The sequence below is a fragment of the Pygocentrus nattereri genome, chromosome 7, assembly GCF_015220715.1.
Source record: "Pygocentrus nattereri isolate fPygNat1 chromosome 7, fPygNat1.pri, whole genome shotgun sequence".
Lineage (NCBI taxonomy): Eukaryota > Metazoa > Chordata > Actinopteri > Characiformes > Serrasalmidae > Pygocentrus > Pygocentrus nattereri.
In genome coordinates, this window is record NC_051217.1 from 7,677,532 (window position 1) to 7,691,981 (window position 14,450).

A 14,450-nucleotide genomic window follows, 5' to 3' on the forward strand; every position below is an offset into this window, starting at 1 on the left:
CTCTTACATTATGCGTCCAAGATCCAATCTCTATGGAACAGATAGTACTGATCCCATTCTCTCTCTCTCTCTCTCTCTCTCTCTCTCTGGAGTTTGAGCCCCAGAGCACAGCTGCGAGGCAGAGGGCCCTCAGCAGGCTGTAGGAATATTGACAGACCCTCACAATAAGAGCTTATTCACGCTGGAACTGAATTAATCAAAGCCTTTGTATCTGTTTCTCTTTCACCACACCACCCTTAAAGTGGCCTCATCCCCAGGGTAGAGAAATCAAAGTGAAGAAAGAAAAGCGATGCTGTCAGCATTAATGGGATTTTTTGTGTTTGATGGACCCCCCAGCTTGTTTGTGGCAGTTAGTATCGGTTGTCCCCCTCATTAAGTTATTGCAAATGGAATTAGGGACAATTATCAGAATGACAAGCGGGCCTGTGCCGTGAAGTCTTTCTCTGCTATGCACTTCATCAAGGTTTTTTACATTAACGCAAGTATTCAGGTTTAAAAAACAATGTTCATTTTGCCTTAATGGTCAAATAAGCTTTATCCTTTTCCCTTTTCTGTCTAAGAAAAATCAGCATGTAGTTTCTAGAAGCATATAAAAACATTAACAGGCATACATGAATGTTTTTAATTTAAAATGACAGTTTATTTATTTGGGAATTATATGGGATTTTTATTATTGAACACTAAAGACATGAAATTATTCATTTATTGTTCTGTTAACTTACTGTTAGAAGGTCAATTAACTCATTTAAAGCAGTCAGGTTGCTTACTTAAGTTTAAGCTTTCTTTTTACACTGTGTACAACCGATAACTATGCACATATTGGTTGTTTATCCAAAATAGCGACACCTAATTTTAAAACTCTTGTTTAAAAAAATGTAAACATATGTTTTCAGGGCTTAATTGTGTTTGCTATTGTGATCAGTGTGAGCATGTGGCAGACAGGACCGACACTGAATGCCTTTCTCTCACTGAAAGCTGTCATTGTAGCTGCTTCCGTGCATATTCAAGTGTTCCACTTTCCTCTAGTGATCATTCTGCAGCCATTTAGCTGTGAGGAGTACCATGTGAAGAGTGAGTCTCACAGTCTGAGTCTGCCTCTTCTAATCCATTGTTTCCCCAGTGACAGCATAACTAGCACTGTGGCGAAATTAACCAGTCAGTGCTTGGCAGCTGCACAATCAGTGTGTAAAAGCAGTTATCTGCTCAAAACAGCTAGATTCAGAGCGCTTGTGAAAATGGAAGGAATTTGGAATTTGGGCACACAAATGTACATTGTTGATAAAACTAGTGAGAACACAGAGGTGCAGTACACACAAACCAGTTATGAGTTATGAAATCAAATGCCTGTGACTGTTGTTTAACCCAGTAATTCAGTACTCCACACTTTATTTTGATGATTAATCAAGTAACTGTAATTCACTTAACTGAACAGTAGCAACCCATGAACAGTCTTGCAAATTCTGCATTGCAAAGCTTAAATTCTTTGCAAAAGTCATCCAAGAAATCCATTAAAATACAGTATCTTAAATGAACCAAATACATACAGTTCTTAAATGAACCAAACTCGAATTAATTTGAAAGAGAACCAGCTGCAAATGACCTCAGTGTTTTTTAGCACTCACACTAAATCGTGGGTAGTGTTGTTCCAGTGTATCATTTAACACGCCTGATTGGCTGAGCCACATTAGGACACATGTAGCTCCAAGCTAATAAAAACCACTGTTCATGAAATAACTTATTCTAAATTGATATTTTTTCATTATATTTTAAAATGTTATTTATGATACTGTATAGTGTTGGTCACTGTTTTACAAACACACTAATCCATCTGAGGTTTTAGGGTTTAACACATTGTGTGCATGTCTAGAATCACCCTTTAACTTTGATAAAAGCATTTAGGCTCTCTTAGTGTATTACTTTAAAATGCCAGCACTGCTGTCTCTATGTGAACTCACAGGCAGCCTTTATCCTGAGTAGTTTGTTCTTGCTTCAGAAGTGCTGGAAGATTGTGGCTTTACAACAAGACTCTGGAGACATACTGGCCAGTCCATCACCTTTACCTTCAGCAAGGCAGTTGTCATCTTGGAGGTGTGTTTGGGGTTGTTATCGAGTTGGGAAACTGCCATGCGGTGCACTTTCTGAAGGGAGGGGCTCATGCTCTGCTTCAGAATATCACAGTACATTGGAATTCATGTTTCCCTCAATGAACCACAGCTCCCCAGTGCCACTCGTGCAGCCCCAGACCCTGATGCTACCATTACCATGCTTGACTGTAGGCAAGAAACAGTTGTCTTAGTCCCCCCCACCAGGGCACCACCACACATGCTGGGCACCATCTGAGCCAAACAAGTTTATCTTGGTCTCGTCAGACCACAGGACATGGTTTCAGTAATCCACGTGGACTGCTTGTCTTCAGCAAATTGTTTGCGGGCTTTCTTGTGTGTCGGCTAAATAAGAGGCTTCTTTCTGGGACGACTGAGCAGATGCATTATGCAGCATATGGTCTGAGCACTGACAGGCTGACCTCCCATTTCTTCAACCTCTGCAGCAATGCTGGCAGCACTCATGCATTTATTTTTTGAAGCCACCCTTTGGACATAACGCTGAACTCATGGACTTAAATTCTTTGGTTGACCCTGGCGAGGCCTGTTTGGAGTGGAACCTGTCCTGGAAAACCGCTGTATGACTTTGGCCACTGTGCTATAGCTCAGTTTCAGGGTGTTAGGAATCTTCTTGTAGCCTAGGCCATCTTTGTGGAGAGTAACAATTCTATGTCTCACATCCTCAGAGAGTTCTTTGCCATAAGGTGCCATGTTGAATACCCAATGGCCTGTATGAGTGAATTGTACCCAAAACACCAAATTTAACAGCCCTGCTCCCCATTCACACCTGGAACTTTGTAACTCTAAAGAGTCACATGACACCAGGGAGGGACAACGGCACAATTGAGCACAATTTGGACATGTTCACTCAGAGGTGTACTCACTTGTGTTTGCCAGCTATTTAGATGTTAATGGCTATGTGTTGAGTTCTTTTCAGAGGACAGTAAATCTGTACTGCTGTACAAGCTATACACTTAATTCATATCCAAGTTTTATTTCTACATATATAGGATGGTAACTGTAAACACTGGGCTTCATCGATCATTTATGCATCAAATTTTTATATTGTTTACTTGTTTATTTATTATTTAAAATAATTTTTACGTATAATTTTCTCAGAAGTATAGTGTATAAAAACACTATGTGGCTAAAATGCTTATAAATAGCTGAATACGTCAAGCATATGTCAGGTGTATATTTTTTAAATTGAGTAATTGAGATTAATCTGAATTTAATGAGTAACTGTAACAGTCCTACGTACAGCATAATCATAACAACACTGCAGGGAGGATTTCCTCTCATTTATGACGCATTAAGCTCTGCTCAGCAGCAGAACAAATCTAAGCATGATAAATGACCTCTGCCAACTGGTAGTGTCCAGCCTGGAGCACACTGCTTATTCCACACTCTGCTTCTGCAGGTCAACAAATACCCTGGTAATAACTGCTGATAAAATGCTGCAGAGAGAAATCAGTTCAACAGCAGTGCAGTCATGCTGTAGAATAAACCACCATTTAGCAGATGAATAATGCGTTGTTGAGGAAAAGGAGTTTATGAGGCAGTATCCACATCCACAATGGACTCACATCTGTCTAAGGCCAGTGCCTGTAAAGGAACTGTTAGAAGGTTTTTCTGCATGCAGTGCACCAATGTATTCCCTTAGCACATGCATTTGCCTTGCACTCTTCTAAACCTGCATAATGTACGCTTTCCATGCAGTGCATACATACAGCTCACTTAAAGATATATAAAATATTAATTTCTAAAAGCCATGGCAGGATGATGGGAGAATGTGACTCATGTTGTCTGCAACCGTCAGCAACTTTTCAACCACTGGGACATACTCAGTGGGGCTGCTTTCCTCCTACATTGATTTTTGACCTTCATAACATATTTCCTCTCTTTTCTCCCAGTAAGCTCTCCATTGATTTTCTCATTTTAAGGGAGAAGTGTTGTGCCTTCAGCATAGAATGGCCCCAGTGCTATGAAGGATTACATCATGGAGGAGTATTATTACCACTGCACTATAGGCCTATGATCTACTGTCTACATTATGTATTTAGGTGCTAAGGCTCAAAATCATTGTCATGGAGAGAAAATGACTAGATGCCAGAGGGGTCTTTGTTGTGAATAATTGTGTAATTTCTTGGAGATGCCACTGGGTTAATGGAGCACACTGAGCATTTTCCACACTACACTTAATTCCACCCCTCGAAATCTACTTAGTGCCTATTATTCAGTAACTACAGGGACTTCAGTGCACACTGGCTGAGCTATTAGCTGTGCTGAGGTTATGGAAGTGTGTAATAAAACTTTGGGCCCTGGCCATTTCAGGGGTTAAGGAGACCCCCAGTTAAATATTTTTTAACTATTTAAATATATGATTATAGCTGGGTGGCTGGGTTTTACCATCTGGTGCAGCAGCAGTAAAATTTTTATAATGGAAGACACTTTGCAGCAGTCTCTTCCTTTCCTCTGCCTCTCTCTCTTCACCTTACATTTTCAGTCCTCCATCTCTCAAAGCTAATTGAAGTCTAGGTCAGCTATTGCTGCTATGTAGAGCTAATAGACTTCAGAATCATGAGAAAAAATTGGTAATTAAGGTAGAAAATAGAATACAGAGCAATACAACTTTATTGTCGACCAACATTGGAAATTTGTCTTTGTTCTCCCTGTAGTAACACTACAGTATAATACAGTTACAATAAACAGCATGTAAAGTGCCAGTCCTTGCACTCAAAAGAAATGAAGAATGAGTGAGGAAGCCAATGGCAGTGAGAAGAGAAGATTTTTGCAAAGGGTTTTGCAAACTGGACATCCTAGAATGTCAACTTCAATGTAACAACTCAAAAAGGCATTTATTTTATTAAAAATTTCACATACTATCCATTCTAGTACTGCTGCTAATTGTGCCTGCCTTTATCTCTGGTGGTTAGGTTCCCACCACAAGCTACAGTTCCAAGATACCTAATATACTTCGCAGCATGCATAGATTGTTTGTTTTTCTCAAACCTAGACTTGCACCAACTTTTAACTGAAGTTTTAATTTAATAACATTAGTAATCTGGCTAGTCTGACTTAAAAATGAATTAATCTTTTTTCTTTCTTCTTCAAATAATAAGTTAACAGAATATAACACACATGATAACTGTTCTGTTAAATTACTGATTGATGTTCACCAAAATTGAAATTATAATATACTATATTATATTATATACTTCTGCCCAGTGACAGCTGGGATAGGCTCCAGTACACCACAACGACGCATAAGGATAAGCGGTTTAGATGATATTAAATAGATACTTTAAAAAGCTGAAATAATTACTGAAAAATTATATAGTTGTAAATACTTTAATTTCTCAAGTAAAAATCCATAGACTCCCTGCTTGCCACACGGGTTGTATGAGCCATAAAAGCTGACTGGCAATTAAGCTATTGCTCAGAATGCTGACCTTGATGGTATGCATATATTCATATCCAAATGTTTGAACACCCCATATCAAATTGCATGTTGCATGAAAAATAAAATATGTGCCATGTGTGGCAGATACGTATCTCTTTTTTGTTGATTTTTTTCCCAGTATATTAAATTCAATCAGTACACAGGATGTGTACTTATTTTCAATTAGAAAAAAACTTGATTTGCCCAAGGGTGCCGAAACTTTGGCATAGAACAGAAACTTTGGAGTCATTTTCTCTAATCCACAGTGAAAATTATGTTCAAACTACATGTTTTTTCCATGACCTCAGCACATCACATTCCCTCTTTGTGCTGGCCGACAGGACTGGAAGCAAACTATTAGTGTGCAATGTGGTTTCTCTGGCTTGCTTTGCATGCCTGTTTATAGTTGCTGTGGTCTTCCAATCAAGGTAGGATACTATAGTCATGACATGCCGGATCTGGACAGCGTGAAAACCTGTGTCAGGAGAATTGGAACACTATTTCTATTGATCAGAGCAAGGAGGTGAAATATCATCTCGGTTACCTTCAAGTGCATAATGCTGTTCTGCAGGTGAGGAGAGTGGAGGCTGCTTTTCTTGCTAAAAAGTTCTTGCAATATTCATACTGATATATGCAAATGTCTCAATGCCTGAATTTTTCATAAAGCTCCCTGAAGCTGGGGCTTAAAATCCATAACCAAAAAGTAACCAGGCAGGCCTATTCAGCTTCAGTGATGGTAAATCAGTGTTTGATAGCTGGCATTTCTATGAGCTACAGTAATTAATTCCTAAAGTTGCAGTTATGGCTGTAGTCTCTGTTACATGCATAATCCCTTTTCACTTTAAGGTCCCTGACTGCTGTGTGTGTGTCTCTCTCTCTCTGCAGGCATTTGGCCAGGCATACTCTAACCAGCGTAAAGTGGCAGAGCATGGTGAGACGAATGAGGAGACACTGCTGCAGGAATCTGCCTCTAAAGAAGCGTACTACATGAACCGTCTGCTGGAGCTGCAGACAGAGCTCAAACTGAGCCGCTCTGTGGCCTCTAATGCGCAAGCTGAGAGCGAACGCCTCAATGCACTGCTACAGGAACTAAAAGAGGTCAGTTTCACACCCACACTCCGTACCAGAGATATTTTATGCGTAGAAGGAACTTGTCTTGTTGAGTGCACACGTACAACATGTAACTTACTATATAGATTAAGCCAGCAGTTCTCCAACTTTTTAGTCTACAGTCTCCTTTGTGGATGATAAGTTCTGTTGAAATCCTCAAAGACAACAAAAAAATAAACCTCCACATGTCTGGATCCCCTGGAAGGCTGTAATAAGAATTATTGCTTCCAGTCAGCAAAAGCTCAGGACATTTTCCATTTTAGAAATTCTGCTACAGACTGTCTACAGTAACAACACTCCTTATCACTTCAATATACAGTACTGTGCGAAGGTTTTAGGCATCTAAGCAAATGTTTAAACAGTTTACCTCAGCAGTGAGTTTATTACAATATACATTAGAATAAACTCATATTCATAATTCAAATAAACATCAAAAGTATAAAAAGTAACAAGAATTTCTTGGGTCCATATTTTTCATTGACAACTTCACAGCCAACACAGAGACTTAATATCATCAATTACAATATGAGCACAATTTACTGAAGCACTGATTGGTCAAACCAGGAATTGCTTTTTAACTACATATAATACTGTAATACTGGGCCTCCTCGAGGAGAGGTTTACAAACACACTGACATCCATAAACTCACGATTTATTATTTATATATACATATATATGTGTGTATATATATATATATATATATATATATATATATATATATATATATATATACACATACACAAATAAATAGATTTTGAAAATGTGTCTTGGGTGCTTAAGACTTTCGCACAGTACTGTAAAGGGGCAGCTAAATCACTGTAGACTTATTAGGCAGTCATATGTAAATATAGTCATGGTTGTGACATCAAAACTATAATTAGATCTGTTTATAGACTGAATAGACAATGTTTTTCAAAGTAATAGGAAATATGATAAATAAGGATTTAGTTAAAATAAAGGTGTAAATATGCTTATTTACACCTTATTTATGGTCCTGGATAATAGAATGGTGGGACATAATGTCGTTAAATGACTTATCCAGCACCCCTTGATTGTTAAAATGTTGATGGTCTGCAGTTCTGTGTGCACACATGTGCAGTACATTACTTATCATATGGTTTTGTGTGAAGGTATGCTTTTAGGTCAGGGAGTCAGGGTTACACCAGGGTCATCCAAAGTGCATCCATGTGTGTGTGGGAGTTCATGTCAGCAGTCGTCAGAGGCAGGGGGTGGTGTCGGGGTCAGAGACTGTCGCCATGGTTCATTGTAATAGGCAAATCCATTGCTAAGCTGGGGAATAAGAGGAATGGCCTGAGGTCGGCATAAAGACACTGCACATCCACACACACACATGCACACACAGACACCCACACCTTTTAGGGCTGTTAACACCAAGGGCACACACCTCTCAGATAGCTAGAATTGTTTAATGTACATATCAAGTATACATGTACTCAGATGCTGCCAAATACCTTCTTATTCATGAAATAGTGATAATCTGAACAGTCTATGTTTGTAATACATAAGGTATACAATAATGTGCAAAAGTCAGAGATAACTCTCTCTCAACTGTCTCCAAAAATGTAGTAAGTACTACTAAGTCTGTTTCTATTGTTACAAATTTTTCAAGGGATATTTCTACCAAATGTAAGTTAATCCACTTTGATAATAAATGGAAAAGTCAAAGGAAAATAGGTGAAGAATCAAGAGTTGCTAAAACAGGAGTTCCAAAAATGCTTAAAAGATACAGAGGGGAGCCCTTATAACCATGCAAGACCTGATCGACCACCAAAACTGTCACCATCAGATAAACATTACTCAAAGCTTTCATCTTTGAGAGACAGATGAAAATCAAGCTCCACTCTTGCTTCAGGTCATTGCCTGGCTCGCAGTCTCCAGTCTAATTCATCTAAAAGGTGTTCTATCGGGTTGAGGTCAGCACTCTGTGCAGGCCAGTCAAGTTCTTCCACACCAAACTCACTCTTCCATGTCTTTATGGACCTTGCTTTGTGCACTGGTGTGCAGTCATATTGGAACAGGAAGGGGCCGTCCCCAAACTGTTCACACAAAGTTAGGAGCATAAAACTGTCCAAAATCTCTTGGTCTGCTGAAGCATTAAAAGTTCCTTTCACTGAAACTAAGGGGCCAAGCCCGAAAAACAACACCACACCATAATCCCCTGTCTACCAAACTTTACACTTGGCACAATGCAGTCAGACAAGTATCGTTCTCCTGGCAACTGCCATTATTCTTGGTCATGTAAGGCTTGGATGCAGCTGCTCGGCCTTGAAAACCCACTCCCTGAAGCTCTCTATGTACTGTTCTTGAGCTAATCTGAAGGTCAAATGAAGTTTGGAGATCTTTAGCGATTGACTCTGCAGAAAGTTGGCAACCTCTGCGCACTATGCGCCTCAGCATCTGCTGACCCCGCTCTGTCTTTATATGTGGCCTACCACTTTGTGGTTCCCAATCGCTTTCACTTTGTTATAATACCACTGACATTTGACTGTGGAATATTTAGTAGTGAGGAAATTTCATGACTGGGCTTGTTGCACAGATGGCATCCTATCACGGTACCATGCTGGAATTCACTGAGCTCCTGAGAGTATCCCGTTCTTTCACAAACGTTTGTAGAAGCAGTCTGCAGGCCTAAGTGCTTTGGTTTTATACACCTGTGGCCATGGAAGTGACTGGAACACCTGAATTCAATGATTTGGATGGGTGACTGAATACTTTTGGAAATATAGCGTACCTCTACAGATTTCATGAAAAACTGAAAGCAAGTGTCTCAAAAAGAATGAACGCTGTAATAAAATCAAAGACAAACCAAACACTTTTATGAGTTTTTGGGGTTCTATGTGATTAATGTAGTTGTGCTTAATGGTGATTTGACTGGAAATTAAATAAACAAAGGGTCGTTTCTCACATGCACAGGACTGTACATTAGGCCATTTTTTTCTTTATTTCATAAGTCATTCAAAGCTCTACATAGTTCACTTGTCAAAGAAATTATACTGCGGGTACTGCTTGTTGGGTAAAAATTGCTCCCAGGTAGCAATTTGTGGCAGAAAATGTGTTTCCCTCCATGCTTTGTTTAATGCTGTGGATAAAGTGCTGATGTTCATTGCAGTGTAACCACACTCTTGGCACTCCCCCATTAAATATCTATAATTCTGATAACTCAGATATTTATGACTCTGCTCCAGTGGCCTTACTTGCACTTTTCAGCACTTGTTTTGATATACAGTCTCCAAAGACCCCTCACTGACAGAAATAACTCACTACCTGTTGACAATGTGCTTGACTTTGTGGTTTATTAATAAGGAAGTTCTGAAACAGACCAAGCCAAACAATTCACTAATCTATTTGCTCATTGGCATCTATGCAGCCTAAATGTTATACTGTTTTTCGTGGAAAATAAGAAATGAATAAAAGCACCTAACCTCTGTGTTAATAAATTAGATTTATAGGTTTGCAATAGATTTGTTGCAAGTATTATTGGAGACATTAATTTGCAGCTTTATTTTATTTTATTTTCTCTGTCCATAGACTGTCAAAATATAGGAAACTTACAAATTGACAATGGACAGAAAGCTGTAAGAGATGACCTTTTAGTGTTTCCATCTAAAAACAGCCCTCTAAAAGCTGTTTTACTGTATTAGGATGCAAATGTTACAAATGGACAATGTCCACAGATAAACTGACTAATCTTCAATATTACGTCCACAGGTGTGTTAAAGAAAATATTTCTGCCATACATCTCTGTAGAGAACATGTTAGCATTTCAAAATCAGAAATAAAGGATTCATGCTAAAATACAGTTAAGTATGTTCTTTACAGAGAGTCTGGCACCTATAGGACCCCAAGCATATCATGAAGAACATGAGCTTATAGCCTAAAAAAAAATGGTTCATTTTTTTTATTTCAGATTAACTGTAATCTTTACATGCTGCATTAACCAAATAATTGAATTTGTTCTGATGTTTTATAGAACATGAATCTAAAATTCTGATTTACTTCAACACCTGATTTATTTGTCATTAAGTATAGTGCATTGTTTCTGTTCAGACTCACGTCTTATCTGTTTGTATTGATGGGAGTTCTGTATCAGACCACTGAGCTGTGTTTAATGCTGTATGCTGTTTTCTAGTTATGTGCAGTGTATGTGTTTTCTTGCAGCGTTGTGAGTCGTGAATGGCTCTGCTGCAAGGGTTTCCTGGCTCTGTTCCTTTCTGGCCAATGTCCACTGTGTACTGCTGCACTGCTCCTGACCTCAGAGTGCATGGAGCCGCTGATTACCAGTGCTACAATAGAGCCATGCTGGGTGATAATTGGTCAATAATCCTCTGGACTTCATGTCCAGCTCATCTGTACAGGTCCCTATGGCAGTGCTGTGAATGTGCAGTGAGACAATACATCCTCCAATAGAGCTGCAGCATTGTGTACAGTAATCAATAACACTGCTCGCTTTTCAAGGTCGTCTGTAAGCAAGAGCAAAACAGTATCTTAGCCTGCGGTTTGCTTGATTTTTGTTCTTTTTCTTGAAGTTTATAGATTTTGTATGTTTAGTTTGAATGTCTACAAAAAGCTAAACCAGCACTTCTTGTCAGACATTTTGCATAATTCAGTCATTGGGATGTAAATAGTCATTTGCAGTAATTTGATGTCAAATGGTGCATTGTGGAGACACCTCAGAGCTTTCTGATTTACAGTGGTAGTCAAGGGTTGTGATGTCTACAACACAAAGATAGCCATTTCATTTACTATACAAAACCATGAGTGAACCTATATCTGTCTCCTGAGTCATTTTGTTGCTGTCCAAAAACAACGTATTTCCTTTTTTTCGATTTTTATTTTTTGATTTTTATTTTTATTTTTATTCTATTTTATTTCAGCACAGCGGCTGTCCTTTACATTGTCTTAAAATGAAGTGACCCTTATTAGTCCCACAACGGGGAAATTTTCACCTCCGCATTTAACCCATCCATGAAGTGAAATACCACGTACACACTAGTGAGCACACAAACACTAGGGGCAGTGAGCACACTTGCAGCCCTATCCGCAGCACCTGGGGAGCAGTTGAGGGTTAGGTGTCTTGCTCAAGGACACCTCAGTCATGTACTGTTGACTCTGACTACCAGCAACCTTCTGGTAACCTCCAGCCCATGACTGCCCCATGATGGACCAATAGAAATGCTCCAAAATTTCTTGAAATTAAGTCTCTTTACTTTAACCTACATGAAAATTTCAGACCATTTTTGCCCTCTTCTGTGAAGTTGCCATTTTGGAGTTACTTGTTTTGTTCTGGGCAGCAATGGTATTACTAGCTTGCCCTAGAATATCTTATAAATAAATGACTAAAATGGATTTAAATATATATTTTTGCTCAAAATGTATCTGCGAATTGTTCTAAAACAATGTCTCAGGCATAAGGCAGCCTATTTACAAGAATTTTATTTAATAACTTTCTATGAGAGGGAGCTTATAGAAGCATTAAAAGTTTAAGACGTCTTGTTCCTATCACCACCACTGTGACTGATTCTGACTTGGTAGGGTTCTCAAAGATGGAGTATTTTACATCAAACCACTCTGAATGACTTTGGTTACATCTTAATGATTTAATTATGCAGAAATAAAAAATGATGGAGTTTCGTTTTAATACAAATAATCACAAATGAACTAAATTGCTTCATTTAGATTTGTTTGTAATTTCCGCATTATTAACAGAATTTTGTCTTACAGTTTACTCACTGTTGGCGTAATTGTGTTAATATGCATTCATGTGTAACAGATACGTGCATTTGGATCATGTCAGTTCACTGCTTTAGGTTTCTGAGAGCAGATACTTTGCGGATGAGCCAGTTGAAGCAGTTAGAGTTAGTAAAAGCTGCTGACTAAACAGTGTAGAACGGCAAACAGTGCAGCTTCTAAGCTGAGCTGAGATGCATGTTTGGTATGTAGAGCAGTGAAGGGGCTCTTTCTGTCCTGTGTCTGTCTGTCTCTGTCTCTGTGTCTCTACTGGACCTGACCGGTGTCCCTCTTCTTCTCCACACACACACAGTAGAGTGTGGGTCAGCACTTCTGTGTGTGTATGTGTGAGGTTGTGGGAGTGTTGGGACCTTCAGTCAGCACCGGATTCTTACCCTGCATGTTTGCTTTGGTCAGCAGTGTTTTGAAATGCATGAATGGTTTCATAGAGGATAGGGACAGTATCAGAGTCTTGAAGTATACACTTCTACAGCTAAGACTAACAAGCTGTAGAAGAGAGTGATCAAGGTCATCTAGCTGTTGTAAAGGCATTCTGCTCATTAGTTTTGGAGTTGTTTCATTTGCTGAAGTAACATTTATAGACAATGATACCTACATTAATGGGAGCTACATTAAATACTAATGTAAACTCTATAAAGACATACAAATGTCCCACATTAATGCAAATCATGCACAGTTTTGGCTTGATGTTCTGTCTATATATCAAAGTCTCTGCAGTTATTCAAGCATTTGGAGGTTTCCCTGTTCAGAGTGTTCAGTGCAGGAGAGAATGCAAACGTCAGGAGTTTCTCTACATGGAGAGCAATTTGTTACCCAGCGCTTTCATCGGCTTGAGCATGAGAATACTCATACATGCCTGAAAAATATGTGCCTTTAAACTGTGTGGTTGTGGTGTATAGACATCTGGTGTATAGACATACGTGTCTGACAGTGATGATGAGATGTTAAAAAACTCCTGTAGCCCTGCTGTGTCTTGACCCACTCATACCAGTGCAACACACACTAACACACCAGTGCCACGTGAGTGTCATTGCAGTGCTGAGAATGATCCACCACCCAGGTAATACTTGCTCTGTGGTAGACCTGTGGGGTCCTGACCATTAAAGAACAGGAAAAAAAAACAGGGATAACAAACTATGTAGAAAAACAAATGGATGAATGCAGACTACAGTCTGTAACTCTAGAACTACAAGGTGAACTTATATGGTAAATAGAACTAAAATGTGAATGAGTGTTTTTGTTAGTTAGCTGCTTGTTCATTTATTTGAAGATCACCCATGAGCACTGTCCAGTTAAGTCTGCCAAAACCTTTATTAGCACGTTAACTTTGACATGCCTACTTATACCATCCTTGGTATAGTGTTTTTGGTTGAGATTTTATATGGTGGTTAATGTTATCGGTTCTGTTTGTTTGTCTAGTTTAGCCTATTTATTTTATTGTTTATGGATACTCCTGTGCTCTCCATTTCTGCTTGCTCTTGGATTCCTGCTGTTAACTTGGACTCCCTCTTGAATAAACTAATACGCCTACTACCTCTTTGCAATACTTGAGAGACTCTTGGATAATTATGTATCATTACTGGAACAGATGCTGTTTTCCTCCACAGTTTTTTCACTGCTCCAATTGCAAGTTAATGTGCACGCCTGCATATATGTAATGAATGCCATTCATTTGTAATTGATTTAGAGAGCAGCATTCCCAGTGCTGTCAGACTCAAACAAACATGACTTAGTGTAAAGAAACCTTTCTCTCTTGCTCTTCTCCCTCTCATACTGGTATTTTTTGTCTTTCTCCCTTCTCTCTATTACAGAGTAATGAAATGCTGGAGCTGCAGAAGGGCAGGATGAGAGAGGAGATAAAGGAGTATAAGTTCAGAGAGGCCAGACTACTGCAGGACTACACCGAGCTAGAGGAAGAGAACATCACCCTGCAAAAGCTTGTGTCTACACTGAAGCAGAATCAGGTATATCTTTTTAACTACCCATATTTAATAATATTAATATGTCCCAATGTATAATATTTAAG

General features: G+C 39.0%; 1 protein-coding gene across 4 annotated transcripts in view; it reads left to right on the plus strand.

The window, feature by feature from the left end:
* Positions 1-14,450, plus strand: part of bicd1a (bicaudal D homolog 1a) — a 60,059-nt gene that overhangs the window by 22,786 nt on the left and 22,823 nt on the right. For all 4 annotated transcript variants that reach the window (XM_017686246.2, XM_017686389.2, XM_017686462.2 and 1 more), the window contains exons 2-3: positions 6,430-6,642; positions 14,236-14,388. In XM_017686246.2, coding sequence (XP_017541735.1) covers positions 6,430-6,642; positions 14,236-14,388 — 366 coding nt within the window. The remainder of the gene's footprint in view (positions 1-6,429; positions 6,643-14,235; positions 14,389-14,450) is intronic.